The sequence below is a fragment of the Miniopterus natalensis genome, chromosome 12, assembly GCF_054644295.1.
Source record: "Miniopterus natalensis isolate mMinNat1 chromosome 12, mMinNat1.hap1, whole genome shotgun sequence".
In the NCBI taxonomy this organism is placed as follows: domain Eukaryota; kingdom Metazoa; phylum Chordata; class Mammalia; order Chiroptera; family Miniopteridae; genus Miniopterus; species Miniopterus natalensis.
The window spans coordinates 67,173,319-67,200,823 of NC_142092.1; the positions used below are offsets into that span (position 1 = coordinate 67,173,319).

General features: G+C 40.2%; 1 protein-coding gene across 3 annotated transcripts in view; it reads right to left on the minus strand.

Moving 5' to 3' along the window:
- Window positions 1–27,505, minus strand: part of SCAI (suppressor of cancer cell invasion) — a 77,014-nt gene that overhangs the window by 37,711 nt on the left and 11,798 nt on the right. For 2 of the 3 annotated variants that reach the window (XM_016210961.2, XM_087822908.1), the window contains exon 3: window positions 5,298–5,429. In XM_016210961.2, coding sequence (XP_016066447.2) covers window positions 5,298–5,429 — 132 coding nt within the window. Of the gene's footprint in view, window positions 1–5,297; window positions 5,430–5,756; window positions 6,244–27,505 lie in introns of those variants that run through there. The other variant, XM_016210962.2, reaches the window with a different exon arrangement.

Sequence of the window (27,505 nt, forward strand, 5' to 3'; positions counted from 1 at the left end):
CATGCAAAGAGGGACTGCCACATGAGGACACAGTAAGAAAATGGCCATCTACAAGCCAAGAAGAGAGGCCTCAGAAGGAACCAACCCTGCTGACACCTTGATCTTGAACTTCTAGCCTCCAGAACTGTGAGACAATACATTTCTGTTGTTTAAGCCACTCAGTTTGTGGTACTTTATGACAGCCAAGTGATAAGGTACCCCTCAAATCCCAAAGTACAGGTGGGTGGGGACAAATCAGCAACAGCTGAGACCTGCAGGCTATCGGCATCTGTACAGGAGGAGACAGGAGAAACAGATGGGATATCCGATGGATCTGTGAAGAAGAGAACCCCAATATAGCTGACATGAATTCACTGGGCAGCTCACTGGACCATTCTGAGGACAGAAGCTAAAACTGTGGGAGGGACTTCTCCTGAGCCAACAGCCACATGTAGCTACGGAGTAACTGAAACGTGGCTAATCTGAACTGAAACGTGTGCAAGTATAAAACATTCGGTGTACTTCGAAGACTTGGTATGAAAAAAAAACGTAAAAGATCTCAATAATTTTTCTATATTGATTACATGTTCAAATGAAATATTTTGGATATAATGGATCAAATAAACATATTATTAAAATTAATTTCACTTTTTTCTTTTTACATTTTTAAAATCTGGCTGCTAGAAAATTTTAAATCCCATTTGCGGCTCACATTAAGTTTTTATTTTATTTTATTTTATTTTTTAAAATATATCTTTATTGATTTCAGAGAGAGGAAAGGAGATGGAAAAAGAGATATAGAAACATCAATGATGAGAGAGTCATTGATTGGCTGCAGCCCGCAACCCAGGCATGTGCTCTGACTAGGAATCGAACCCCTATCGATCGCCTGGATCCTAGGTCGATGCTCAACCGCTGAGCCACGTCCAGCCTGGCAGCACATTAAATTTTTATTAGTCAATGCTTCTTCTCTAGAAGTGACTGCCACTCTGGTGGCGGTCGGCCTCGAATTCCAGGCCTATACTTTTGAGTGGGAAGCCACATAAAATAATAGCATACAGTGTGAGCTGTACAATAGTTTAGGGCACTATCTCTGAGTAACATATACCTTACTATTACCAGTGTGTGAAACTTGCCTCTAGGAAAGTATTAATGTTTTGAAGGAGAAGGGAGAGGGAAGAGAGGAAAGAGAGAGGAAGGCAAGGGAGACGATGGAGTAAGCTGGTAATCTCAGTTATCCTTTCCTATTTAAGAGCCAGAACTTCCTAAACATAGGCTTTTAAAGGAAGCACTGTAGAAGATTTCTTCTTTAATATGAAATATTGGGAGCACATTTAATAAAAATAATTTCTGCAATGATTTTTATTTAAGACTATTACACTTCACGTTGGTATATGTCCCTGTAAATATATACATTCGTGGGCTCCAGCGCTTATTTTGGCTTTGTGTTATTTGCTCCTATGGAGTCAAGTAATTAGTGACTCGGAGGCCTGAGCTGTTTCAAAACACCAAAGTCATGGATATCAGTGGCAGACACAGCTGTGTATCTCGAATGTGCCTCAAGACGCTGCCTTATATAATCCCACCCACTACTCCATGCTGCTTCATCACCATGGCAACCAGAACCCTGCAAGCACTTGGGCTTTGATCATTTTTCTGACAGTATTCAAAGCTATTTCTAACACTTCATTACTACTGTACCCACATGCAAGAGCTATTATAAGCACGCCGCCATTCACTCTATCCATTTCTCACTTTCTGGACTATGTTTCCTTATAGAGTAAGCGGAAAGAAGTTTATTTATCATGCACATGTTATCAGCAGGTATTTTCAGTCAAGAAGAATACTCCATGAAGACAGTCACAGCTGGGAAATTGAAAAGGCTGACAACTTGGATGAATGGCTTAATGAAAGGTGAAAATGCACACCTTCGGTAGCAAAAAGGGAATTTATTATATCCAAATAAGACAGTACATAGAAAATCTCAGGCCTTTCATGCACTGAAATGCACTTTCTCACTGTTCATAAACAGTTAAAAAGTCCAGGTGAGAGGGGATTGCCAAGGTGCTGTATCTTCTGTTTTTTATCCAATTGCAAGCCACATGGATGCATTGAGTCAGTAAAAAAATGCACTTATATGTACTTTTCTGCAAGTACATTACACTGCAATAAGAAGTTTAATCACCAGTTTGTGGACTCAAGAAAGAGAGAAAACACAAAGGAAAACTAGCCAAAAGATAAGGGCAAACAATGAAAGGGATGCTGGGAAAGAAGGGCCAATGCCAAAAGCTGACACTAATCCAGCTGGATTCCCACCTCACCCATTTCCCCAAGTTCAAATGCTGGTCCAGAACCACTGCCAGTGTATTTCTGGTTCTCTATAAGCACTTCGACCTTGTTTTCTATTCAGAGCAACACAAATATAAAATGGGGGGCAGGGGAGATTAAAAAAACACACACACCCTTTTTTAAATTATTCCCAAAGAAATCTTCTCTATTGCAAAAGAAATGTGCAAAAACTAATCAACACTTGAAAGTAGAAAGGTGTTTAATCAATATGCTCAAAGAGCTTTGTACCAGGAACTGGAGAGTGATGTGGAACGTGCCACACGCCCCTCCAATCCCCCACCGTGGGGAACTCTGTCACAGACCTACAGAGCTGATAAACAGAGGCCTTTCCAATTGCTCTCCAATCAAGGACTAACCCTGAACAAAACACTTTCACTTATATAAGCAAGCACAGAAAACACCCAACTCACACTCACCAGGCACTGAGATAATCACCCACAAAAGGAAGAAACCAAGTGGGGACTAAGAACAAACAGTCTGCACCACGTATATTTAATACAGAATTTTTGATAAAAGGTCATTTAAAACATATTGTTTTTACATTTAATACATATCACAGGCAACATTTCATTTATATCTTCAGCAAAATCTTTTCCAATAGTTCTACATTATACCATGTGTACATATTAAATGAATTTTCTTTAAAAGTAAAATGGAAAAGCAGAGTCCAAGGACTAATCTCTCAGTAAACTATAGATCTGCGGTACCACTGGCCACAACCTTCTCAGACAAAAACCCAAAAGCAATCAGAGGATACATAAACTTACTCACCACAGACACTGTTTTTTGTAGAAATAATAAAGCTTGTTTAAACTGAAGAAGGCCCTTCACATAATACCTAGTTTTTTAAAAAGCAGTATTGCAAAAAACAGATATAAAATGACAAGATGAAACACATCCGGCATATGGTGGACAAATTTGAGACATGAAAAGATGCTCAACATCATTAGTCATGAGGAAAATGCAAATCAAAACTAGTATGTGGGATATAAAACTGAAACTCATTGACAAAGACAGACAACAGTATGGTGGTGGGGTAGTAAAGGGTAAAGGGGGAGAAATACATGGTGATGAAAGATGATCCTGACTTTGGGTGGTGGGCAGACAATGTAATATACAGATCATATATCATATAAATGTACACTTGAAACCTATATGACCCTATTAACCAATGTCACCCCCCAAAATTTAATAAAATTTAACAAAACTGCCCAGCGGGGCGTGGCTCAGGGGTTGAGCATCGACCCAGGAGCCAGGCGATCGGGGTTCGATTACCAGTCAGGGTGCACGCCCAGGTTTCGGGCTCGATCCCCAGTGGGGGGCGTGCAGGAGGCAGCGGATCAATGATGTTCTCATCATTGATGTTTCTCTCTCTCTCTCTTCCTCTCTTTTCCTCTCTCTGAAATCAATAAAAAGATATAAAATAAAAATTTAACAAAATCCACAATGAGATACCAGTTCACACCTACTTGGATGGTTATCATAAAAAAGACAATAACAAGTGTTAGTGAAGATAAGAAAGTGGAGCCCTCGTACACTGCTGGTGATGTAGCCTCTGGAAACAGTCTGCAAGTTCTTCATAATGTGAAATAGAGAGTACCACATAACTCAGCAATTTTACCCCTCCGTATATACTCAAGAGAACTAAAAACATATGTCCACACAAAACTTGTACTCAGATGTTCAAAGCAGTATTATTCGTAGCAGACAAAAAGGGCAAAGTAACTCAAACACCCATCAACTGACTCCTGGGTAAACAAAATGTGGTAAATCTGTAATGGAGTATTAATCTGTGATAAGAAGACTGGCACACTGATACATGCTACTACACAGATGAAGCTCAGAAAATATTTTATTTTGTGAAAGAAGCCAATTAAAAAAGGTCACACATTGTATGATTCTACTTATATGAATGTCCAGAACATGCAAACCCACAGAAACAGCAAGTTGATTAGGGAGTTGGGAACTGAGGGGAATGGAGAGTCCCTGCTAATGGGTATGGGTTTCTTTTAGGGTAATTAACGTTCTAAAATTAGATTATGGTGACAGTTGCACAATTCTAAGAATACTAAACCACATACTTACAAACTTTGAATGGGTGAAAAAAAATTTATATTTTAATCCTCACCCAAGGATATTTTTTCTGTTGCTTTTCAGAGAGAGTGGAAGAGAGAGAGACAGAAACTTCGATGTGAAAGAGGCACATCGACTGGTTGCCTCCCGCACACATCCCGACCAGGAACAGGGGTCGAGCCTGCAACCGAGGTACGTGCCCTTGGCCGGAATCGAATCCCAGGCCCTTCAGTCTGCAGGTCGACGCTAGACACTGAGCCAAACCAGCTAGGGCAGGGTGCATTTTTATTGTATGAAATGCAGCTCCATGAATTGGAGGGAGAGGAGAAGGAAAGGTAGGGCTAAATCATTTGACTAGAGCACAACAGAACAAAATCATTTACCCACCACACACAAGAACACATCATCAAAGACACATCTGGACAAAAGGGCATGTAGCTTCTGCTGCCAGTCTGTTCAGGGCCAGCACAGCTAAAGAAAAAATAACGCTGCCTAGAGCATTCTGTCATTACTTTAGTTAACAGATATTTTATCCAAAGAAAAAGAAAGAAAGAATAAAAAAAACAAGTGTACAAAGACTGCAACGGGAGAGAGGCCCCACGTTCACCTGCAGTAAGCATTCGTGGGCCCCTTACGAACCTAACTGGTAGAATGTAGGCTAACATACATAAATCCATTGAACCAGACGCTCCTCAACATGAGTAAAACACTGTTATCTTTCCTACTGTTTCTTCTTCTGAGAATGAAGCAGCTGTGGCAAAGAAAAAAAGCACAATCACTAGTACGGATATTTATGCAACATCCTCTCCGTAACTTTCAGAAAGTTACCACACATCAGCCATGGGGAAAAAGACACAGAACTCGAAAGAAATTTAAGATAGCAGCGGTCCACTAACCTTAACCCATTGAACAGTTGCTTAGATTTATCCAGAAGATAGCAAAAATCGGTAACTGTTTTCCTCTCTCCCTGTGGGATGTCATCTTCGGCACCTCCAGAGGACATGATTTCTTGAAGAGCAAATTCAGTCCTGTAAGAAAACATGTGTCCATTAACCAAGCAGGTGAAAATAAAAAGAGAAACAGACCTTAGTCATACCATCTGATAGCACTTTTTCCCCAAGATAGAGAATCTTCTGATTATCAGTAAACCATCAAACAATTTAAATGTGAGATGGTATGGGAGAACAGATAATCTAATATTGTTGGTGGGAGTGAAAACTGGTACGTCCACATTGGGAAGCAATTTTTAGAATATTCTTTCATCCAATATTATTATTTGAATGACTATTATGTTCCAAGCACTCCTTTACATGGTTAAGAATGAAAAAATATTGATTTTTTTAAAATCTATTTACCTATTTGTTCCATTCTATAAATCCATCCTGGAAAATAATCCTACAAATGGAGAACACTTTATCCATAAAGATAGTTGTTTCAGTATCATATTTAAAAACTGATAACCTAAAAGAACCAAAAAAGGGAAATGGTTAAGTACTTCTAGGACCCTAACAACTGCTCTCTACCTTATTACTAACTTACAAGTATATTTAGATGATAAGGCAATAATATGGGGATACCTCAGTATAAAAGAGATATAAAAATCACACCGACACACAGAGGTATATTTTAAAGCTCTATTTTATTGAATCCAAACTCTTTTCATATGTAAGCAAACATGTTAATCAGCCATTTTAAACAGCAAGTTGCTGGACAGTATAGTCTGAACCCATGCTAAACAAACAAACAAAATTTCATTTGTGTTTACACATGGACAGAAATCCCTGGGACAACACAGGGAAATTTGGTCCCAATGTAGGGTGAACAAATAGGCAGAGCAGACAAGGGTCAGACACCAGAGATGGGAGTTAGGGTATGGTGCAGCTGTTTTGGTAAATATTTTTCTCTCCAGCACTGTCTTGATCAGGCGATTGCTGTTGGGATGCTGGGAAGCTGTCAGCAAGCCGAGAACTGTCAAGGGACTACAGGGTAACACACAGATGGGTGGCACTGGTGGTGTCTGCATGTCCACATGCTCCCTCTTCCCACTGCCTTTCCACATTCTGTGGACTAGGGTTTTTTTTATCCTCACTGGAGGATATGTTTTTCTTGATTTTTAGAGGGGGGCGGGAGGGAGGGGGAGGGGGGAGAGAGAAACAGCGACGAGAGAGACACATCATTCAGTTGCCCCACACTCACTCTGGCCAGGTCCAGGGATCAAACCTGAAACGCAGGTACGTGCCCTTGACTGAAAATCAAACACGCGACCCTTTGGTGTACGGACAGACACTCTAACCTCTGAGCCACAGGGGCCAGGACTGGACTGGGATTTTTAAGAGGAAAACAGCTCTTGAAAAGAGCTGAGTCTGGGAAGGAGTCTCACACTTAATGACCCGGGTAAGTCCTCTCCTTTTACCCACCACCAACCGTCCTCTAACCAGGATAGGCACAGAGTAAGCACTAACCAGACTGCCGCTCGCTCCACCCCACTTCACAGGCCTTGTAAACAAAGGTGCCTGAGGTCCCCGGGGCACAGGCGCTCACAGGGAAAAACAAAATAAAAGTTTAAAACAAACAAATTCAATAAGGAAGGATATTAGAAATAAAGCAGGAAGAAATGTTATAATGAAGCAAATAAAAATACTGGGTATGAAAAATATAATCACTGAAATAAACCTAATAGATTAGAAGGAGCCCGAAGAGGAGTCAGCGGCAAGAAAAAAACAAACAAACAAAACCCTAATAGATTCATGGATTGAAGAGGAAAGGATACAGTTGAACAAATAAATAAGCTAAAATATTGGGTTTAAGGTACTCTGACAAAAGACATCAGGAAGAAATAAAGTACGTAAGAGATAAATCAAGAGATAAGGAATAGAGAACTGATAGAGATCAACATCCACATAATATATACATCGGAGAAGAGAAAAGATACTTGAGGCTGATGAATATCTGCAGACATAAATTTCTGTAAACTTCGCAGAATTTAAGAAAATACAAGATCTCAAGCTTGTAAAATTTTTAAAAAAGATTATTTTTTTAAAAGATAAAAAGAAACACTGAAGTGAAACTTAAGAATTTCAGAGAATTTCAGCTCCCTCCCTTCCCGAGCAATCTGGTCCTACTGCCCTTAGGTGGGGCAGAGCACGGCTGCTGTCCGCAGAGAGCAGCCTGCACAGGTGGGTATCAGCGTCCAATTGTGAGGACACCATCCACATTCACACAAAGGGCCCACTGCACGGGACGGGAGAACTGGAGTGGAGTGAGGAGGGCATCCATGAGGGGAAAGACTGGCAGGGGGAGTGAGAGCCTGAGGAGGCAGAGGAGGGCATCTCCACCAGGCAGGGTTCCAAGGCAGCAATAGATTTTTCATAGATAGGAGGATTCATCAAATAAGAAAATCTATTAAAGACAATTGGACCCAGAGTTCTCTCTGCCAAAGAAGGGAGACACACATATAGAAAGGGAAAAGGTGAGAATGAACCCTGTGGATTGAAGCTGGAGGTGTGGGTGAACTGATGGATTTTAAAAATATGAACATAAAAGTGGGTGTGTGTGGGGGTGTGTGTAAACATAAGCACACACATACATGCTCTCTAGCTCTGTAAAACTGTCTACTAAGAGGGCCTCCGAGCAGGGTCCAACCACCTCCATTCTCCAATGGTATGGATGTACCTGGCACCCAAATCTTGGGGCCATACATAGCTAAAACAATGTAACGGGCTGTATTCCCTATGCTGTACTTTACATCTAACTTTATAGCTGGCAGTCTGTACTACTTAATTCCACCCTCCTGCCATCGGGCAACCATCAATTTGTTCTCTATGAGTTTGTTTCTGTTTTGTTTTGTTTGTTTTGCTTTTTGGATTCTGCATGTAAGTGAAATCATATAATACTTGTCTGACTTATTTAACTTAGCATAATATCCTCTAGGTCCATCCATGTTGTTTAAGTGGCAAGATGTCATCCTTTTTAGTGGCCAAGTAATGTTCCACTGTACATATGTGCCACATCTTCTTTACCCACTCGCCTATTCACGGGCACCTAGGGTGCCTTCCATATCTTGGCTACTGTAAATAATGTTGCAATGGACACAGGGGTGCATATATCTTTTTGAATTAGTACTTTCAATTTCTTTGGATAAATGCCCAGAAGTGTGATTGCTGGTCATATGGTAGTTCTATTTTTAACTTACTCCTTTTTTTATTTTTAAATTACAGTTGATGTACAATATTATATTACTTTCAGGGGTACAATTTTGATTTTTTGAAGAATCTCCATACTTTTTTCCATAGTGGCCACACCATCCCACCCACAGTGCACAAGGGTGCCTTCTTTTTCACATAGTCGCCAACGCATTCTTTGTCGTCTTTTAGATAACAGCCATTCTATGACTGTTATTCTTGAATAAAAAGACTGGAAGGAAGGAAGGGAGGAAAGGAAGGAGGGAGGGAGGGAGGGAGGGAGGGAAGGAGGGAGGGAGGGAGGGCACCAGACTAAGATGGTTTTATGAGTTTTAAAACAAATATTTAAAAATCACATTAACATTAAATATGCTTCCTCCTAACCTTCATTCTAATAATGCTAACATATCCTTGACACTGAAAGTAATACAAAAAAGCAAAATTACAAGCCAAAGTCCATAGTATATAAACAGCTGTTCTGGCTTCAAATGTGTGTAATATTATAGATCATAGACCACTGAAATTTTAATAGAACAGCAAACACAATCTCACTGGTTTACTAAAAAATAAATGGTAAATTAAGACTTAGGAATGAAATATGTATATACATATGTATCAATTATGTGGGGGAAATACACATGAAAACCTACAAACAAGGTCAGTTCAACTGACATTCATTGGAAGCACATGTGTAAACATACAAGGGTAAGAATAAAAGTAGAGACAAAGGAAAGGACACACAGCGTTGTGGGTTGAATTGTGTGTCCCCAAAAAGCTACGCTGAAGCCCTAACTCCTTGTACCTGTGAATGTGACCTTATTTGGAAGTAGGGTATTTGCAGATGTAATTAAGATGTAAGTTAACATGAGGTCATATTGGAATACATTGAGTCCTTAATCCAACCTGACTGGTGCCCGTATAAGCCGAGAAGAAGAGATGCAGAGACAGACACCCACAGAGAGGAGAATGCCATGTGAAGGCGCAGAGAGTGAAGTCGGCCGCATGAAGAAGGCGGCAGAGACTAGAATTCTACAGCTGCAGGCAGGGAGCACCAAGGACTGCTGGCACCCGGCAGAAGCTAAGGGACTTGGAAAAGATTCTCCCTCTGAGCTTCTAAAAAGGAACCAATTCTGCCAACACCTTGATTTTGGACTTCTGGCCTCCTGCTGTTTTAAGCCAGTCTGAGGAAAGCAATCCATATATGATCAAGTTCTAACACAGATTACACAATGGGAACACCCGCAAGAGAGCAGTGAGTGGGACAACTGTTCCAAGGCTTGTTCTGTTAAATACAAAGCATCTGACAAATGATTGACCTGCCTTGTTGACAGTTTCCTTTTAGAGGAAGTCTTTTGACAAAGCAACAAGAGAAACTGCTACTCTGGATTTAATTCTCAGTAAGTGGTTCAATATGACAGTATAAAAGAAACCTAGAGAGAAATGGTCTAAGTGTGTATTACATTATACCAGGGAGCACAGTGCAGAGTCCTAACAACAGGGGAAAGAGCCCTGGACTAGGACAGAAGCCTGAGCAGTCCTGTTCCTAACACTTCTTACTTATGTGATTGTAAACAAATAAAAAACTTTAGCCAACACTTTGAGTTGCAGGTTTTTATCCACAAAAACAAGCAATTTACACTCGTCCTATCTACCTCAGATAACTGTTGTGAAGGCAGAATGAGACTACTGAGGTGTGAAAGAAGTCTGAAAGCCTATATAATGCATAATATCACCATCATTACTACTCTGCAGTTTAGTGATGTTTCAGAAAGACAAAACGACCCTGTGATTAGAGCCAAAGGGAAACAAGCTGAGAAAGGAATGGAAGGACATAGGCAATGAGGCCAAAATAGAATAAAAAATTAATTCTGACAAAGAGAAGGTATTTACAGAAATCACATGGTAGGAAAGATCCTTTTCTTATGCAGTCAGATTTTTCTCAGCTATAAAAATGGAATATTAATAATAGCTACCTCATAAGACTGTTGGACAACAAAATAAACTAATGGATATAAAATTGCCCTGTCAATTGTAATATAATCTAAAATGGTTAGTTGTAAAGTTGCCATAAATGCACTCAAAAGCAGAGCAGAAACTGAAAAATACCAAGTACAAAAAGTGTTAAATGTCTACACGTGGGGGAGACGACAACAGCTTTGCCGTGTTCAGTGTAAAAGGAACAAGCAGCTACTGCGTGGTGCAGACAGCATCCCTAAGACACGAACAAATGGCAGTGCTCGAAAAGCTGGTCCCTACCAGAGCAGAAAGCATGTTCATGCATCAAAGAGCGCACAAAGCCATCACAAATTACACACAAATTATCTTCCAGAAACAATTTTTCTGACTTATTCCCACACATGACTGAAGTCAAATTGCGGGTTATAATAACACCTGTTAAGAGAAATGCATAGGAACCAAACCTCTTGCTGACCAATGTATAAAGAAACTGAATGAACTGAGAGCAAAGAGAGTTTAAGAAAAGGGAGCCACAGAAGCCCGGGATCGGAGCAGCAGTGACGCGCACACAGCCACAAGGCTATTTGTAAGACAGTGCTCGGGAGGCCATGAAGATATTTTGCCCACCAAGTGTGGAGAAAGAGATGTGTTTACCTAACACACACACACATGCAAATTATTCAACCAGGACACAGCACAGCAGTGAAAGGAAGAAAGGCAGTCAGTCGGTCAATCATCTAAAAAGAATGACTATCAACAAGACACATACAGGGACTATTTATGAAGCTAATGGGGCAGGAAACACAAAAACATTCTTGATGAAAGAAACCATCAAAATATGAACCCTAGAGAATAATATGGGGAAACGTGAACTGAAGCAGCCAAGGCTAACAATTCATAAAAACGGTCTCCAGTGGAGCCCTGGCTGGGTGGCTCAGTTGGTTGGAGCGTCGTACCCTGCACCAAAAAGGTGCAGGTGCGTGCAGGAGGCAGCTGATGGATGTTTCTCTCTCTGGATGTTCTCTCTCTCTCTCTCTAAAAAAAGAAACACAACCATCTCTGGTGGAGAACCCACAGAAGCAGCTGTCAAATACAACATAGTTCAAGTCAAAAAGCCAGTTATCCCTAACAGCAAAACCCAAGAGGGAACAAGAAGTTCAAGCAAGAGCCTGAATTACTAACCAACAAGACATCGTCGCTCCTATTTAATATGTAAAAAAGTACAAGCCACACAGACGTTCCTTCTTAATCACATGCAGAGATGACAACAGCCGGCAGAACCCACGCCAGGCAGTTTCTGTGCACATCACCTTCACAGCCCTGTAAGGCAGGCATTGTTACCAGAATTTAGAGGCAGAAAAACAGCCTCAGGTAGGCTATTTACCCAGACGTGTACAGCCGGAAAAGGACTCCAAAGTCTTGCTCTCCTTCCCAGGTAAGAATGCAAAGATTACACATTAGGGCTGTCTGAGCTCTTCATCCCAATGCTTTCAATCCCATGGGCTCTACCTTTCCTTTCCCTTAAAACACAGCTTAACAGTATTTTTTAAGCCACCTGCCCCCTCCCAGTAATTGGAAATCCCTCTTTGAAAAAAATGACAAGACCCAAAAGAATCACTAAAACAAATTTTTAAAAATGGACTTTGGTTATCAGATCTACCTGTCAAGGAATGGTTCTAATTACTGGATATTCGACTTTGGGTGTGTTACTGAACTTTCCTAAGCTTTTGGATTTCTTCAGTTCCAGAATGGGGATTATTTACACCATATTCATAACATTACAGTCCAAAAAGTATACAGTTAATAAAAGACAGCAAATATTAAAACTGGTGATTCTGGGTGCTGGACTACAGCAGTGAACAAAACAGGCAAAATCCCTGTTTTCTCAGAGTGTACTTTCTAGGGGAGAGACAAAAATAAAATAAATACAAATATAATATCCAAGTGGTAAGATGTAGTACGAGGAAATTACAGCAGGAAGGGAAAGAGTGTGATTGGGAGTAATATTGTAGTTAAGGTAGGTAGATGAGGTGACACTGAGAAGGTGACATCTGAGCGGAGACCTGGATGAAGTGAAGGAGTGAGCCAAGTAGAGATCAGGGAAGTTCAGGTCCCAGGTGAAGGGAACAGGTACAAGGTGCTGAGGCAGGTATATACTTGGTATAATGAGGCACTACAAGTGGTCTGTCTATAAATACAACATCTTAAAAAAAAAACAGCTCCACCTAAATACATTAATATTAACAAGATTCATGGCTGCTGCTTTCGAGCACTACATAAAAGAGGCAGAGTTAGACAAATCTAGATGCGAGTTTCCAAGCCCAGCATCCTGCTGTGGGCTCAGCCTGCCCCTAGCAGGTTTGCCTTTTTCTGACTGACCATCCATCTAGAGGAACCACCCTTTTCTAATTTGCCCATAGGAACCCATTGGCCACCTGTGGACCCTACAGGACTTCCCCTCCAGTAGAATTTATTGGCTTTACAATCATCAAAGCAGTATTCATAAACCTGTCGATTCAGAAATGGAAATGGACTAATTATGTTGAACTATATAGTTCGTAATAGTTCAACATAATAGTTCTTTGTTATTATTAGATTCTATAACATTCATTAAAGAGGACTTATGACGTGACATAATCCCAACTTTCATTGTCCTTCTTTATCTTAGTATCAATAAAAATATTTTAATCTAATAAGTTAAAATAAAGCCATATGATATACACTGAGTCAGGATTCTGAAGACCCAAGTCCAAGTCCCAACTGCACCGGTTTCCCCAAAGTCACACAGCTTCCAGTTTAACCTAACTTGCTTCCTCATTTGTAAAGTGAGGATAATGAATACCTCCCTCCCTCACCAGGCTAGTGTGATAAATTCATTTCCACTGTAGCCATATTTTCTTACTAAGATAAGCAGTAAACAGGTAAAAAAGCAGATGCAATTATAATAAAAGTAAACAATGTTTTTACTAAGGAAAAAGACTGTGCATATCAGTAGACTTTAATCTAAAAAGGTAAAAAAATAAATCAATAACACCAGCCTTCCACATTTTAAAAAAATAAAATTCTTTGCTGCTGAGGAGTTCCAGCTGTTCCTGCTGCTTATAACCCACCTACAGGTCTAAATGTGCCCTGACGAGGATATCATAAAGACAGAGCTGCCCGGCCAGGGCTGGCTCAGTGGATGAGCGTCAACCCAGGATCCAGGCGATCAGGGTTCGATTCCCGGTCAGGGCACATGCCCGGGTGGCGGGCTCGATCCTCAGTCAGAAGCGTGCAGGAGGCAGCCGATCAATGACTCTCTCATCATTGATGTTTCTCTCTCTCCCTCTCCTTTCCTCTCTCTGAAATCAATAAAGATATATTTAAAAAAAAAAAAAAAAGACACAGAGCTATAGGGCTGGCACAGTTTCTTACAAGAGGACCACGCACCAAATTACCAGAGTCCTCCTAACATCTGGGCTGACAATTATTCTTCTGTCAGGCCTCTACTCTTGGCAAACTCAAGGCTTGTCCTTAGCACAAGGGGTAGTTATCCTGCAGCCAATTTAGAAGTCACTAAACTGACTTAAGAGCCTCCGCCTTCACAACACTTTTCTGAATCAACCCTGTCAGAAACTGTTTCTCTCTGAACTCAAAATTACTTTACTCACATAGCTCAGATGGACCATGTCACAGTTCTTCATGTACATCCATCATCTTTACTAAACTGTAAGCTACTTGAAAGTAGTTGCTGTCTGAAAAGTCTTTCTGTAAAGCACCTATGAATACTGTCCCCAGGTAATCCCAAAATACGAACTGATCAAAGGCAGTGAAAAAGCTTGTGTTCCATATGACAGGCACTGCTCCAGATGCAGGGGGCACTGAGTGTGTGTGTGGGGGGGCACATGTCTGTGTCTGTGTACACATGAATTTATTTAGATACCAAAGGCGGCCAGAAGAAAGGGAAAGTGATTGTGGCAGGGACTTGAGAATCTACAAAAGCTGGGAAGGTTCGTCACCTAAGTCCAGGAGGGAATGAATGCCAAGTAGCTGTCATTAAGAGAATGAAAAAAGGCAAATGTTCAACCTTCTGAGAAAGAAGTCTGGTTATAATCAAATTAGCATAGCAGTATGTGAGGAACCTACAAGTATTTTGTGAAGAAAAGGAAACCCCTCAAATTCCCAACACCTTAGCCAGATCCTGGCCTAAAATTATGCAGATTAATTACCAGGAGACTCCAGTAGGTCAGCGTGTATTCTACAAAGACAGGTACGTCTGGGACCCGCATAGAGGCCACAGAGCTGAGTGCTGAGTGCTTAGTGCTTAGTTCTTACGCGCACTGGCACCAAACTGCCTGCACTCGGCTCCTGGCTCCACCACTCACTAGGGAAACCCAGCTGTGTGATCTTAGCCAAGTTATTTAACCTCATTGTGCCCCAACTTCCCCGTGTGTAAAACAGGGTATGCAAGATCTGCTCCTCAGGGTTGTCATGAAGATTCAGTGAGAATGTACGTAGAGTGTTCAGAAAAGGGCCTGGCACACATTCAATGTCATATAAATAGGACTACCATTTAATGTACCACCTACACTGGGATAATTCTGTGAATGAAAAGGGACACTATGAATGATTACATCAAGACTGCAAAAACCGAGACTGTGTCAAGCAAACCCTGTAAGTTAGAAGAAAAGAGAAAATGTGACCAGAGGAAGTAAAATTCCCTGCCTCACCTCTTTATATGGAGGCTATCCATAGAGATAGGTAGCAAACGTTAAAATCTGAATTATATTCTCCTGCGTGTGCTCTATTAGAGCTAAATGAGCAAACTTAGTTTTTTACAATAAATGATTTCAATTAATATACCAATCAATACTGGCATGATCTCCTCAAGATTAATAACAGGGACCTAACAAGTACTGAGGACATGAGCATGGTAACAGGCTGAAAGATGGTAAGACTTGCTCCTTGCCCTCAAGAAGCTAACCACTGGTTAGTTAGATGATTCCCGCAGGAACTTTCCTGCTAATAGTCCCCAGAGGCCATTGTTATAGTGAATACACTAAAACAGAAAGATATTTCAGAGAAATATTGAAAAAGATGAGAAAGGCAGCTTTAAAAAATGCAGATAGTAAAAAAGAAAGATAAAGGAGTATTTCATAATTCTATACAGCACTGCCAAATAGTTTAAGACACTCTAGAAAGAAAAACTAAAATTCACACAAAATATTGCTGGCAAGTAGCTTTTGTTTTGGACTACGCAGCATCCATTTCCCTTTCTTTGTGGAAATACTGCTCAATCTCATTGGAAATAAAAACTCAATTTGGAAGAAAACATACTGAGAGAGTGAGGGAGCAGGAAAAAGAATGAATCAGGGAAATTACTGTGTGTGACAATGGCTCAAAAAAAGGGCCCTCAGGTTTTAAGGGCAGGTACTGAAATTTACAGATGAAATGATGTGATGTCTGGGAGTGGGTGTGGATACAGAGCAGCCATGAACTTGTGAGTGTTGAAGCCTAAGTGATGAGAGGATGGGAGATAATTATTCTATTTCATTTTCTCCAAGTTTAAAATTTTCATTTCAAAAATATTTTTCCTAGTTAATTTACAGTATGATCCCAATTTCATAAAGGCATTTCTCTCTATGCTTCTATCTGTATATTTACATGGAAAGCTATCTGGGATAATGAGTGTTCACCTAAGTGTTAATAATAGTTATTTCTGGGTGCTGAGATTTGAGATAGCTTCATTAACTTTCATTCTTGAATTTTCTACATTGTTTGAATTCAAAATAGTAATTGTGATTTAGTTTCCCAAAAATCATGGAATGACATTTCTTAAATCAAAAGCATAAAATCAAATAAGATAAAATGTTAACATTGGTTAAATTTGATTTAAATCTGTAAAACATAAGTTTCCCAATCCTTAGGTATATCTTGCATTTGTAATAATTCTCAACATTATGTCACTCTCTCTTATTCTTAATTCAGTTACTAAATACTCTACTTGTAGGTCAGACTATCTCAAGTAGATAAACCAATTTTGCTGCTGCAGATTTAATGATTCAAATGAAAATTATACTGCTTAAGTCGCTTCTTTCACTCAGTTCCAAAGCCTGAAAATAAAAGCCTTAGACTATATATAGTACTATCACCTTCAAAAATATGGGGGAAAGCATTAGAAGGTTATGTAATCCAATCTTCTTTAAATGTACTACTCGACCTTTGGTCAAACGAAACAGTCCCAAAACATACCCCAAAGCAGACTAACTGGCACAAACATAAATGCTCAAAGGATAATACAATCATCATCTAACCTCTTGAGATCTGCAGAGCAGCAGCAGCAGCAGCAGCAGCACCACCCCAGAGCTTATTAGAAATGCAGAATTTCAGCCCCGCCCTGAGCTACTAAAACAGAACCTGCATTTTAACAAGCTCTCCAGGTGATCTGCATGCATGTTTGGTTTGAGAGACAGTGATCTAGCTGTTTCTATACAAGCTTGTTTGAAGCTGAAGTTTAGAGAGCTACAGTCTTGTAATACGAGGAACAAGTTTCTTACACTTAGGGGGATAACATAAAAACTGTGTAATGACAAAATAGCCACAGTAAGAGAAAACTTAATGGAACCCTCCTCTACCACCCCCCAAAAACTATCTATAATCACATCAAACCACATGCTGTACTTAATATCAAGCTGAGATGCATAACCCATGGACACAGACAATAGTGCGATGAGGGCCTAATGGGAGGTGTGTGGGGGGGGGGTGTCGACAGGAAAACAAAGGGGGACACCTGTAATACTTTCAACAATAAAGGTAAACTTTAAAAAAATCAAGTTGAGAAATTCAAACAGTCATTTATATGGACCCCTTTCATTCAAACAATTTAATTGCCTCTTCCAGTAAAGAGGAAAGCTAGTCTAAATAGCACAAAGCTATGGTTCCTAAACCTGGCTGGTTATTCTCGAATTTTTTTTAATAAAGATTTCTGGGACCTACTTCTAGATATTATGATTCAGGAGGGCTGGGATTCTATATTTTTAAAAACTATTTTAGCCATTTCTGATTAGTTTCATTTGAAAATCATTACTTTTTGTAAATAATGGATATGCATTTGGCCTATATCAAATAACTGATATGTAAAAAGACTAAACTAAGGGGCTGGGAGAAAAGCATAGATGAAAGTGAGTTCAATGATCCACACCTAGGAAAGGCTGGTTAGCCTACTCACAGCAGTCACATAGTGCCCTGGGGTAAAAAAATAATTTCTCAGTGTCTAGACTTGAACTCAATTCCAGAATGACCACAACTAGCAACCTCTTCAGCACCATACCGCACATAGTAGGAGCCCCCCACTCACGCTCGCTCGCTCTCTCTCTCTATATATATACACATTTATTGTTGTTGTTTATCCTCAGAGGATATTTTTTCCATTGATTTTTAGACTGGGAGGGAGGGAGGGAAGGGGAAAGAGGGAGAGAAACATCTATTGGTTTCCTCTCACACAAGCCCCAACCAGGGATCAACCCTGCAACCTGGGCATGTGCCCTGACCAGGAATCAAACCAGCAACCTTTCAGGGCATTGGACGATGCCAACTGAGCCACACCCGCCAGGGTTCTGGAGCTTTTTTTTTTTAAGGCACTAATCCTATGAGGTTCCACCCTTATGACTTGAACGCCTCCCAAAGGCCCCACCTTTGAGATTAGGATTTCAACACATGAATTTTGGGGGAACACAAATAATAGACCACACCAGCATCCTTAAAGCAAACATCCTTAACCAAGGTCTCCCAGTGGAGTGGCCCTGGCGGTAATTCCAGATCTTTTCATTCCCTTGGTTCCTGCCTGTTTTCTGAACCAGATTCTCCAGTCTTTCCGTCAGTGCTGTGTGGTGCTTGACAACCATCCAATAAATTCCTTTTCTGCTTAAATCAGCTGGAATCAGGGACTGTAGTTCTCAACCGAGAACCTTCCCTGAAACAATGTCACGCCTTTCTCATTTTTCTTTGTGTCAGTCACATGTCACTAAGTTAAGCCTTCCAAAACAGGGTGTAATTAAAAAGCTGGCGTTCTAAATGCCATTCATATTGTCAACCTCCTGAAAACAGCTTGCAAAATGAACAATGAGTTTTATTACTTGATTAAATCCAACCCTCTACCTACTCTGAGCGTGCATCTCAGCAGCTCAATGTGGCTGAAGAAACACACACAACCATGCTGACAGGGCTCACTTTCAAGTCACGACCCCAGGATGGGCACTCGCACCAGTGCCCTAGTTTGTTCATTCCTGACCTTCTTAGAGCACTGTTTCACACCTTCTCCTCTCTCCTCGAACTTCCAACATCTCATCCGCATCCTCACTTCTCAGCTGATCTATAGTTCACTGAGAAAACACAAGCAATCAGTACAGATCTTCCACACACCCAACCACACACATACCAACCACTTGCATCTGTAATCATATACATCACTCTGTCCTTCCATTACCTTGATTGAACTGTGTTCCTATCTAAGGTCAATGCCTCCACCTACGCATTAGCTTTCATATCCCCTACTATTATTTAAGGACATCCATCAGCCCATCAACCATTCTCTCTCTACAGCATCACCAATTGTCTCCTCTATACTGCACAATGGTCATCGGTGTTGAGAGAGAGAGAGAAACATCAATCGGTTGCCTCTGTAAGTGTCCTGACTGGGGATCGAACCTGCAACTGAGGTATGTGCCCTGACCAGAATCAAACCAGCAATCCTTTGGTGCACAGGAGAATGCTCAACCAACTGGGCAATTCCAGCTGAGCAAAAGGAATTTTTTAAAAGGGGGGAAACTTCGTGGGTTCATCCCTGCAGTTCTGCTCATAGATGAGCAGAAATATATACATTGACTTTTGGGAACACGAAAAAGAATCAATGTGGAATTTATTAAAACCAGATAAATGATGTCTTTATTCTGATTCTTTAAACTCCTGAAGAAATGTAAAGGCCCGAAAAAGATTAATATATTTTATATGGATGTTAACGCTAAGATATAGAAATATATTTACAGACATAAAATTCATATGAAAAAATCAGGATACTCTTCCTAGGGTCTTGTGATTTAAGGAGGCAAGGAGAAAAGAAAGAGGAATTGTACGAACTATATATGTACTATTACCCTCTCTAACTCCTAACTGAAATTTGGTATTTCCAAGTAATATCCTCCTGTTACTGGCAAAATATATTCTGGATATTTCAGATGGGTATGTTACTTGAAATAAACCTACATTTCAAGGAGGAAGAGTTTATGGGTGTTTCATGAACCTCAAAGAATTAAAGTAACAATCAACAATCAATAGAAATTTTCAATACTAATATTATTTAAGAATATAAACATATTTAGAACATAATTGAAAATACAACAAAAACGGTCTCGGATGCTAAATCTGGACTGCAAATGCAAAAGAGACTTAATAAAGCAGTGTAACATTTATTTTGCACAAAATGACTCTACTGGTATATAAAATCAAAGAGAAGCCTTTAAAAGACAAACTTATGCATAACAAGATTGTTTAAACTCATTTAGAACTGTTCGATGTTACATATCAAAAAATTAGGAAGGCCAATAATCTGTAACATTACAATTTAAAGATGCTAGGTGAGGCATGGCAGTGAGATGTAGCTGCATTGCTGGTAAATTACGAAAGGGAGGGGGGGTCAGATGTGGGAGATAACTTCTGTGGTGGTGTTTTTCCTATTTGTGCACTGCAAAGGGAAATCTCCAATCTAGTTATTAAACTTTCAGTCTGTCTGAGGTAATAGCTATTATGCCAAAAGCAATTACAGGCTGGAGCTAGAGATCTGAGGGTTTTGCTGTTGTTTTAACAGATGTAAGGGAATTCTTGGGTTTGTGTTATGTGCTCTTATCCCTTAACCAACAAGTACGTCCACAATATCAAAACTCTCACTTCAGTTCCCATTTCTTCTCAATTGGCAAAATCACAGATTTTTTAAAAAGACACCCTTACCCTAGATAAACGTGTCCAATATTGCCTTTGATACAAACTTTTTTAGACAGATTTTATTATTATTTTTAAAATATATTTTTATTGATTTGAGAGAGAGGAAGGGAGAGGGAGAGATAGAAACATCAATGATGAGAGAAAGTCATTGATCGGCTGCCTCCTGCATGCGCCCCCTGCTGGAGATCAAGTCTGCAACCCAGGCATGTGCCCTGACCGGGAATTGAACCTCAATCTCCTGGATCACAGGTGGATGCTCAACTGCTGAGCCACACCGGCTAGGCTTTAGACAGATTTTAAAAACAGATTTACTTATAAGGGATTTTCTTGAGATGTAGAGAAGTGACTGCAGCTTGCTAGAGGTATTTTGGCCTATTTCACTGGGCATAACATCTTCGAGGCTCATCCATGCTGCAGTCTGTATCAGAATTTCAATCTTTTTACAGTTCAGTAATATTCCATTATACGTATATAACATACTTTGTTTATCCATTCTTCCATGGATGGGCATTTGGTGCATTTCCACCTTTTGGCTCTTGTGAGTGCTGCTGCTGTGAACAGTGATGGGCACATACCTGTTTGAGTCCCTGCTTTCCATTCCTTTGGGTGTATACCTGACGTGGAAGTGTTGGAGCACATAGTTCTTCTATGTTTGAGTCTTCGGGGGAACTGCCATATTCTAATATAAAATTCTAAAGCACAAATGTCAGTGTATTTTACAGATCTATGAGAAGTCGCTCTGGTCCTGTGTTGATTGCTCACACTGACTACGTTTACCTTGAAACTACAACATGTAACAAGTACGTCACAAGTGGCCCAAGACTTCACATTTGGAAGGGAAACAACAGGAATAATAGCAGCCATCATTTATCGACTGATTGCTAACTTCCAGATTCAGAGCTAAGAGCTATGCATATAAGGATGAACACACAACACCAGCCGGCCAAGAAATCAAAGTACAGTCTTTTCCGAAACGTGTTTCTCAGAGCGTTAACAGTTGCTATGAAAGCTGAGAGTTCAACTGGTTAAACAGTTAAAATTTTATCCTGAGGCTTTTTCAGACTTTATTAAACTAATATGTACTGTGACTTTCTAAGAGGGGATATACTGAGCCATTATTCAAATTGGCTTTTGTTGAAGATCATGTGGCAGGAATGTTCTCACCTAGGGCAAGGTTCTCAGCCTGTGTTCTTGGCATTTGGGCCCAGATCAGTCTTTGCTGTGGAGGCTGTCCTGTACACTGTGCAATGCTCAGCAGCATCCCTGCCCTCCACACACAAGATGCCACTAGCACATTCCCCAACTTACGACAAACAACATCTCCATACACTGCCAAATGTCTCCTGGGAGGCAAAACCACCCTCAGATGAGGACCACTGGTCTGCTATTATCTCAAGAAGTTCTCTCGCCATTTCTGCACTTAAATAGAGGCCATTAGACATGGACTTCCTCATTTTCTCTCCTGCTTCAAACTGTCTTCCTCCTCCCCTCCTCTTCTACCAAAGAACAGCTGCTCCTCTCAGCCTCCACCTGCGCACCATGGCCTGCCCATCAATTATCTTCTGGCCAGGATATTTAATTTCTCCCTCAGCTTCCAAACATGCTCGTTTTTTCTTCTCTAAATCAAATCAAAACAAAACAAACACAAACCCTTCTTCTCTCTCTCCTTCTCTATACAACTAAGTCTTCATAAGGATCCAACGTATACGCGTGGCATTCACTTTTCTCTCCTTGTGTAAGGCAATCCGTGAAATGAAAATTGTGTGTGTGTTGAATGGACTTCTGGAGAAAATATTTGACCTGGTAAGCAACCCAGCTCTTGAGCTCCATGACACTGGTCTCCTAGCCCTCCTCTGATGGCTTTCTCTGGTCATTTCTCTGTTTCTTCTACATCCACTAAATACAGGTCACCTTTTGGGGATGATTTTCAGTACTTTTCTAAATGATTTCCATGGCTCCAAACACCCCTAGGAACTCTCTGTATCTCTGATCCTGAGCTCCAGATTAAGATACTTGAACAGCAATGTAGCAGAATTTTGAAAAAAATGAAGTAGTATTAACATAAATAATAATAGTAACCACCACCAAAAAAAAAAAAAAAAAAAGCCTTCTACATGCCAGGCAGCGAAGAAAAGGGTTTAATAAATACCGCCTCATTTAATTTACTGCTCCACAACCGTATGACACAAACCCTACTATTCCGGCTATATACACGAGGTTTTATCTCAGACAAGTCAAGTAAACTTTCTCACATAGCTAATTAAAAATACAGGATTGGTAATGAATTTTACTTTAAGGCCAATTTTCTTAATCAAGTGACATTGTTTCATGTTATCTTTTACATTTCTCCTCAAAATTCAATTCTCTTGGGGTTTTTCTGACTCTCACAAATGTACAGGCTCACTTAAGGTCAACATTGTAAACTGTACACTCTTGGCCTGTGAATCAAAGAAAACATTATTTTTCTAAGAATCCCAGGGTTAAAAGAAAGCTGGCTTTATGGAGCTCATCGCCAAGCCTGCAGGCAGAATTGTATCGAAACCGTGCCAGGCAGATGGGTATCTTCTATTTTTAATGCCATCTAGGAAAGGAGATTCTTGCCTACCGAATTTAGATGGCGAGCCAAAGGAAGGAAGCTTATCTAATTTTATGCTCCATATAGCTACACCTTCACATACAGTTGGCAATATGTTTTCTAACAGGATTATTACAAGTAGAAATGGATACTTAAAAACTACAGCAGTGCACAAGGGTCCCCTTTCCTCCACATCCTGGCCAACACTTGTCATTTGTGGATTTATTGATGACACCCTCTCTGACTGGTGTGAGGTGATATCCCATCGTGGTTTTAATCTGCATCTCTCTGATGATTAGTAGTACTGAGCATTTTTTCGTATGTCAATTGGCCATCTGCACGTCCTCTTTGGAGAAGTGTTTATTCAGGTCCTCTGTCCATTTTTAATTGAATTGTTTTCTTTGGAGTTTTATAAGTTCTTCATAAACTTTGGATATTAACCCCTCATCAGATGTACCGTTGGCGAATATGTTCTCCCATTCGGTGGGCTGTCTCTACATTTTGTTGATGGTTTCCTTTGATGTGCAAAAACTTCTTAGCTTGATGTAGTCCCATTTGTTCATTTTTTCTTTTGTTTCCCTTGCCTGAGGAGACATATCAGAAAAAATATTGCTACTAGAAATGTCTGAGATTTTACTGCCTATGTTTTCTTCTAGGATTTTTGTGGTTTCAAGTCTAACATTTAAGTCTTTAATCAATTTTGAGTTTATTCGTGTGTATGCTGTAGAAGGTGGTCTAGTTTCATTTTTTGGCACGCATCTGTCCAATTTTCTGGGAGATTTTTTTTCAACTTCACCTTCCAACCATTAAAAAAAAGTTTTTCATTTGAGCTATCACAGTTAGATACATCCAATAGCTCTTTCTTATCCCAAATTCTCACAGAATCCAGTTATTTTATAAATCCTTAATTCTAAGATATTATGAATCAGAGAATTTTTTTGTTTTATTTTGGTTTGATATTTTTTCCCTGTCTCATGATCCTCAGTGGTCTGCTTCTACTTGAGAATGAGACACTGAAGGATGTGACTGGTGGCCCTGGCATGTAGAGACAGGGCTTTCAACCAAAGAGCTTCCCTACAGGACACAGTTCTTTCACTGGAGACCCTCACAGGTCAGTATGAGAAAGGCTTTTCCTTGACGCTTCTTTAGTTTCTCTCCTGAATGAGCTGAAGAAGTCTGGTGACCGGTGCTTAGGAGCCAGAGTTTAATTTACAGATGAGGTGGGAAGTTGGAAGTGCACAGTTTGGTACACAGACAATCCCCATTTTCTGTTCTATGACTGACTTCATCCCCAAATGTCTCCAATTTATAGAGACCCACACCCCAGCCACATTCAATTTCTCCTGAATAATTACGGGGTGGAGGGGTTATCTGGCTGCAGAGTGTGGGACAGGGTACTTGGGGATCCCACTTTTCAGTATATAGGTTTTGAACCGATGCCTCACTCCCACCTCTGAACTACCCGGTGCCACTAGGAAATGTGTGGGTTGAGTCACTCTTGCTTCTTGTAGGCACTGCCCCTTGGGGTCCTAAAGGTTGACACCTAAAAAGTACTAACATCTCTCTGTTCTGCTGCGTCAGTTACTTTTTCCTCCACTGAGTTTCTGTCACCAAAATTTTATTAAGTCTCCCCTCAGGTGTTCTGTTCTCAATCAGTCTCCTTATCTCTACAGCCTTAACCTTTTCCGCTTTTTTCATAGTAAAAGAGAAATGTACAAATGATGTATATGGAAAGTGCATCATTTTACACCAAAAGTGAAGCTAAAGTTACAACAACACTGGGAGAAAGATATTATCAAGTGCATTTTAAAAATAAGGAACCTAAGTCTCAAAATTATTAAGTAACTGCTTCATGTCAAAACCCAGCAAGTGACAGACACAGAACTTAAATCCGTTTAAGAGAGGAGTGAAACGTTAGATTTGGGGCCAGTACAGAATCACACATAAAAATAAACTAAAAAATATAATATTCAACACAGAGATGAAGAACATATATTTCACGTCCATTCCTTCTCATTTTGGAGCAAGGGAAAGAATAAAGGAAAGGGGAGGGGGGTGAAGAGAAAGGGGAGAGGGTGCTGGGAGCAGAAAGAGACGTATGGGGGTGTCTATGCAGTTGCCCTCACTCTGTCCCACCACTGAAGGCTGGGAGGGGCAGGCGCTCAAGGAACCACATCAAGAGGTGATGGAGCATGGCCGGTGTGGCTCAGCAGCTGAGCACCAACTTACGATCCAGGAGATCGCTGTTCGATTCCCGGTCGGGGCCCATGCCCAGGTTGCGGGCTCGATCACTGATGTCTCTCTCTCCCGGACTCTCCCTTCCTCTCTCTGAAATCAATAAAGACATCCTGGAATGTTAAGCCTGGCGCTGTCATTAGATGGAACTTTTACGTTGTCTTTTCTTGGGAAAAGAATAAAGGAGTTACCAGCATAAAGAAGGGAAGGAAATGTTTATGGCTGAGAGAGTGAACTGTAGAGACTGAATCACTGCTTGACACTTTGGGAGATGCTGGTTTAAACTGTCAAATTTATGGCAAGAAACTAATGCCTATTACACACTGACCGACAGGGCCTAAGAACAGCAGGAACAGGTAGCATGTACTGAATGCTTACCTAACCAGGGTGTTCTAGAGCATTACAACAATAACAGCAGCTAAGATGTACTGAGTGTTCCCCATACGTTAACTGAACCAGAATGATTTTAAGATTCCGGCATACAACAGAGTAACAAGGCCTGTCTATAACTGACATAATAGGACCATCTCTATTCCTTGAGTTTTATAACCTTAGTCTAAACCATAACTGTGAACTTCAAGGGACACTCATAAGGGCAGAGAGGAGACACCAATGCAGAAGCAGCAGCCCATTAGGCTTAAATTAAATAATTTCATCATAACCTCTCAATTCTGAGCTAAAAGCTATTCTTATTTTATTTCAAGTGTCAGCACTGTTTTGTTGCCTGAACAATAGTGGCCCTCAAAGGGGCTTAGCAGCTTTGACTTCTGCTGGCAGTGAACTAAACACTGACACACCAATTGTTTAGAAGCCACCTGGTGGTGAGAAAACCAAAGCCACGTTTAAGATTTCAAATAACTCACTAATACAGTAATTAAGGGGCAGGTTCTATTCCCCCGAGTGTTAAAAATGTTCCAAATCCCTTTATGACACTGGAGAAATTACTTGTACTTCAACCAAACCTGCCTCGTTTCCCTACACATAAAGGAATCCAAGTAGCCTTCAGAAGGGCTTCAGGCTCAAAATTCCTACCACCCTGTATGGTATCTCTGAATGTGTACAGTAGAATCAGGAAATGCTGTATTGTAAACATAAAGAGAACAGACAAATACTTGGACACAAATGCTTATTTATGTTTTCTGTATTTCCATTTTTGCCACAGAAAAGGAAATAATTTACTCTGTGTCATCCCCAAGAACCTGAAGTTCATCTCCCAATACATTTCCAAGCCTTAATCTCAGAATATAAGCACTTTGAAGGAAAGCGGTATAAATACATTCATATTTATTCAATATGATCTTAGAAAAGTCCTCAAATGTTGATCTAAATGTTTTAAAGTTTAAATTACGTAAGTATAAGTAACTCTGTCTATCTGACCTAAAAGTGTGATTAAAAAATACAAGCACTGGAAGATTCGTTTCCAATGGCCTCGCCGTCCAGTAGAATTTTTTAGCATCATAAGCTTCGTTTCCTGCCTGAGGTCCTCAGGGATCTAGTCTGACAGCTCTCCTGTACAATTTCTACTATAAGACTTCTCTGGCCTCTCCTGGCACATAAAAACTGCTGCTAGGTAGTATTTCTTTTGGCAACAAGGAACATACTTTATAGAAACAGACCTTCAACTGAACCCTTTCCACTCAAATTCACACTCTTCCCTAACATGCAAATCTGAAATTAAGTCTACTCTGTCAAGATGGACACATTTGATGGTTCTGAAATGTTATACATTCACTAAACTTTCCAGTAACAGAATTCAATTCTAATTAGAATCTCTCCTGAATAGAAATAAAAAGTGGTTTTGGTAAATCATATTCTGAACTACAGTTAGTTTTCTTTCAACTGCCCCAGGATTATAGACAGACATCCACTTTATAAGGTTTTAAGAAATAAAAATAAAATTGCATGAAATCTAGAGAAATAAATACAACAATATAAATGGTACTTCCGAAGCTTAAGAATTATACTTTCAAATCACTAGTCCCACCTTTCAATACAAACACACACTAACCCACTGCCAAAGAGGTAAAATGTACATCTTAGAGACTGACAGAGCCCAAATGAAGCACTGAACCAACTACTTAAATCAAGCTCTCTTTTTCTAAAGTCTCAATACAAACCCCACGAATGCTTTAATTTAACTCAATATTATGGTGGTTTGACACCATGTGAAAAAATACATGGT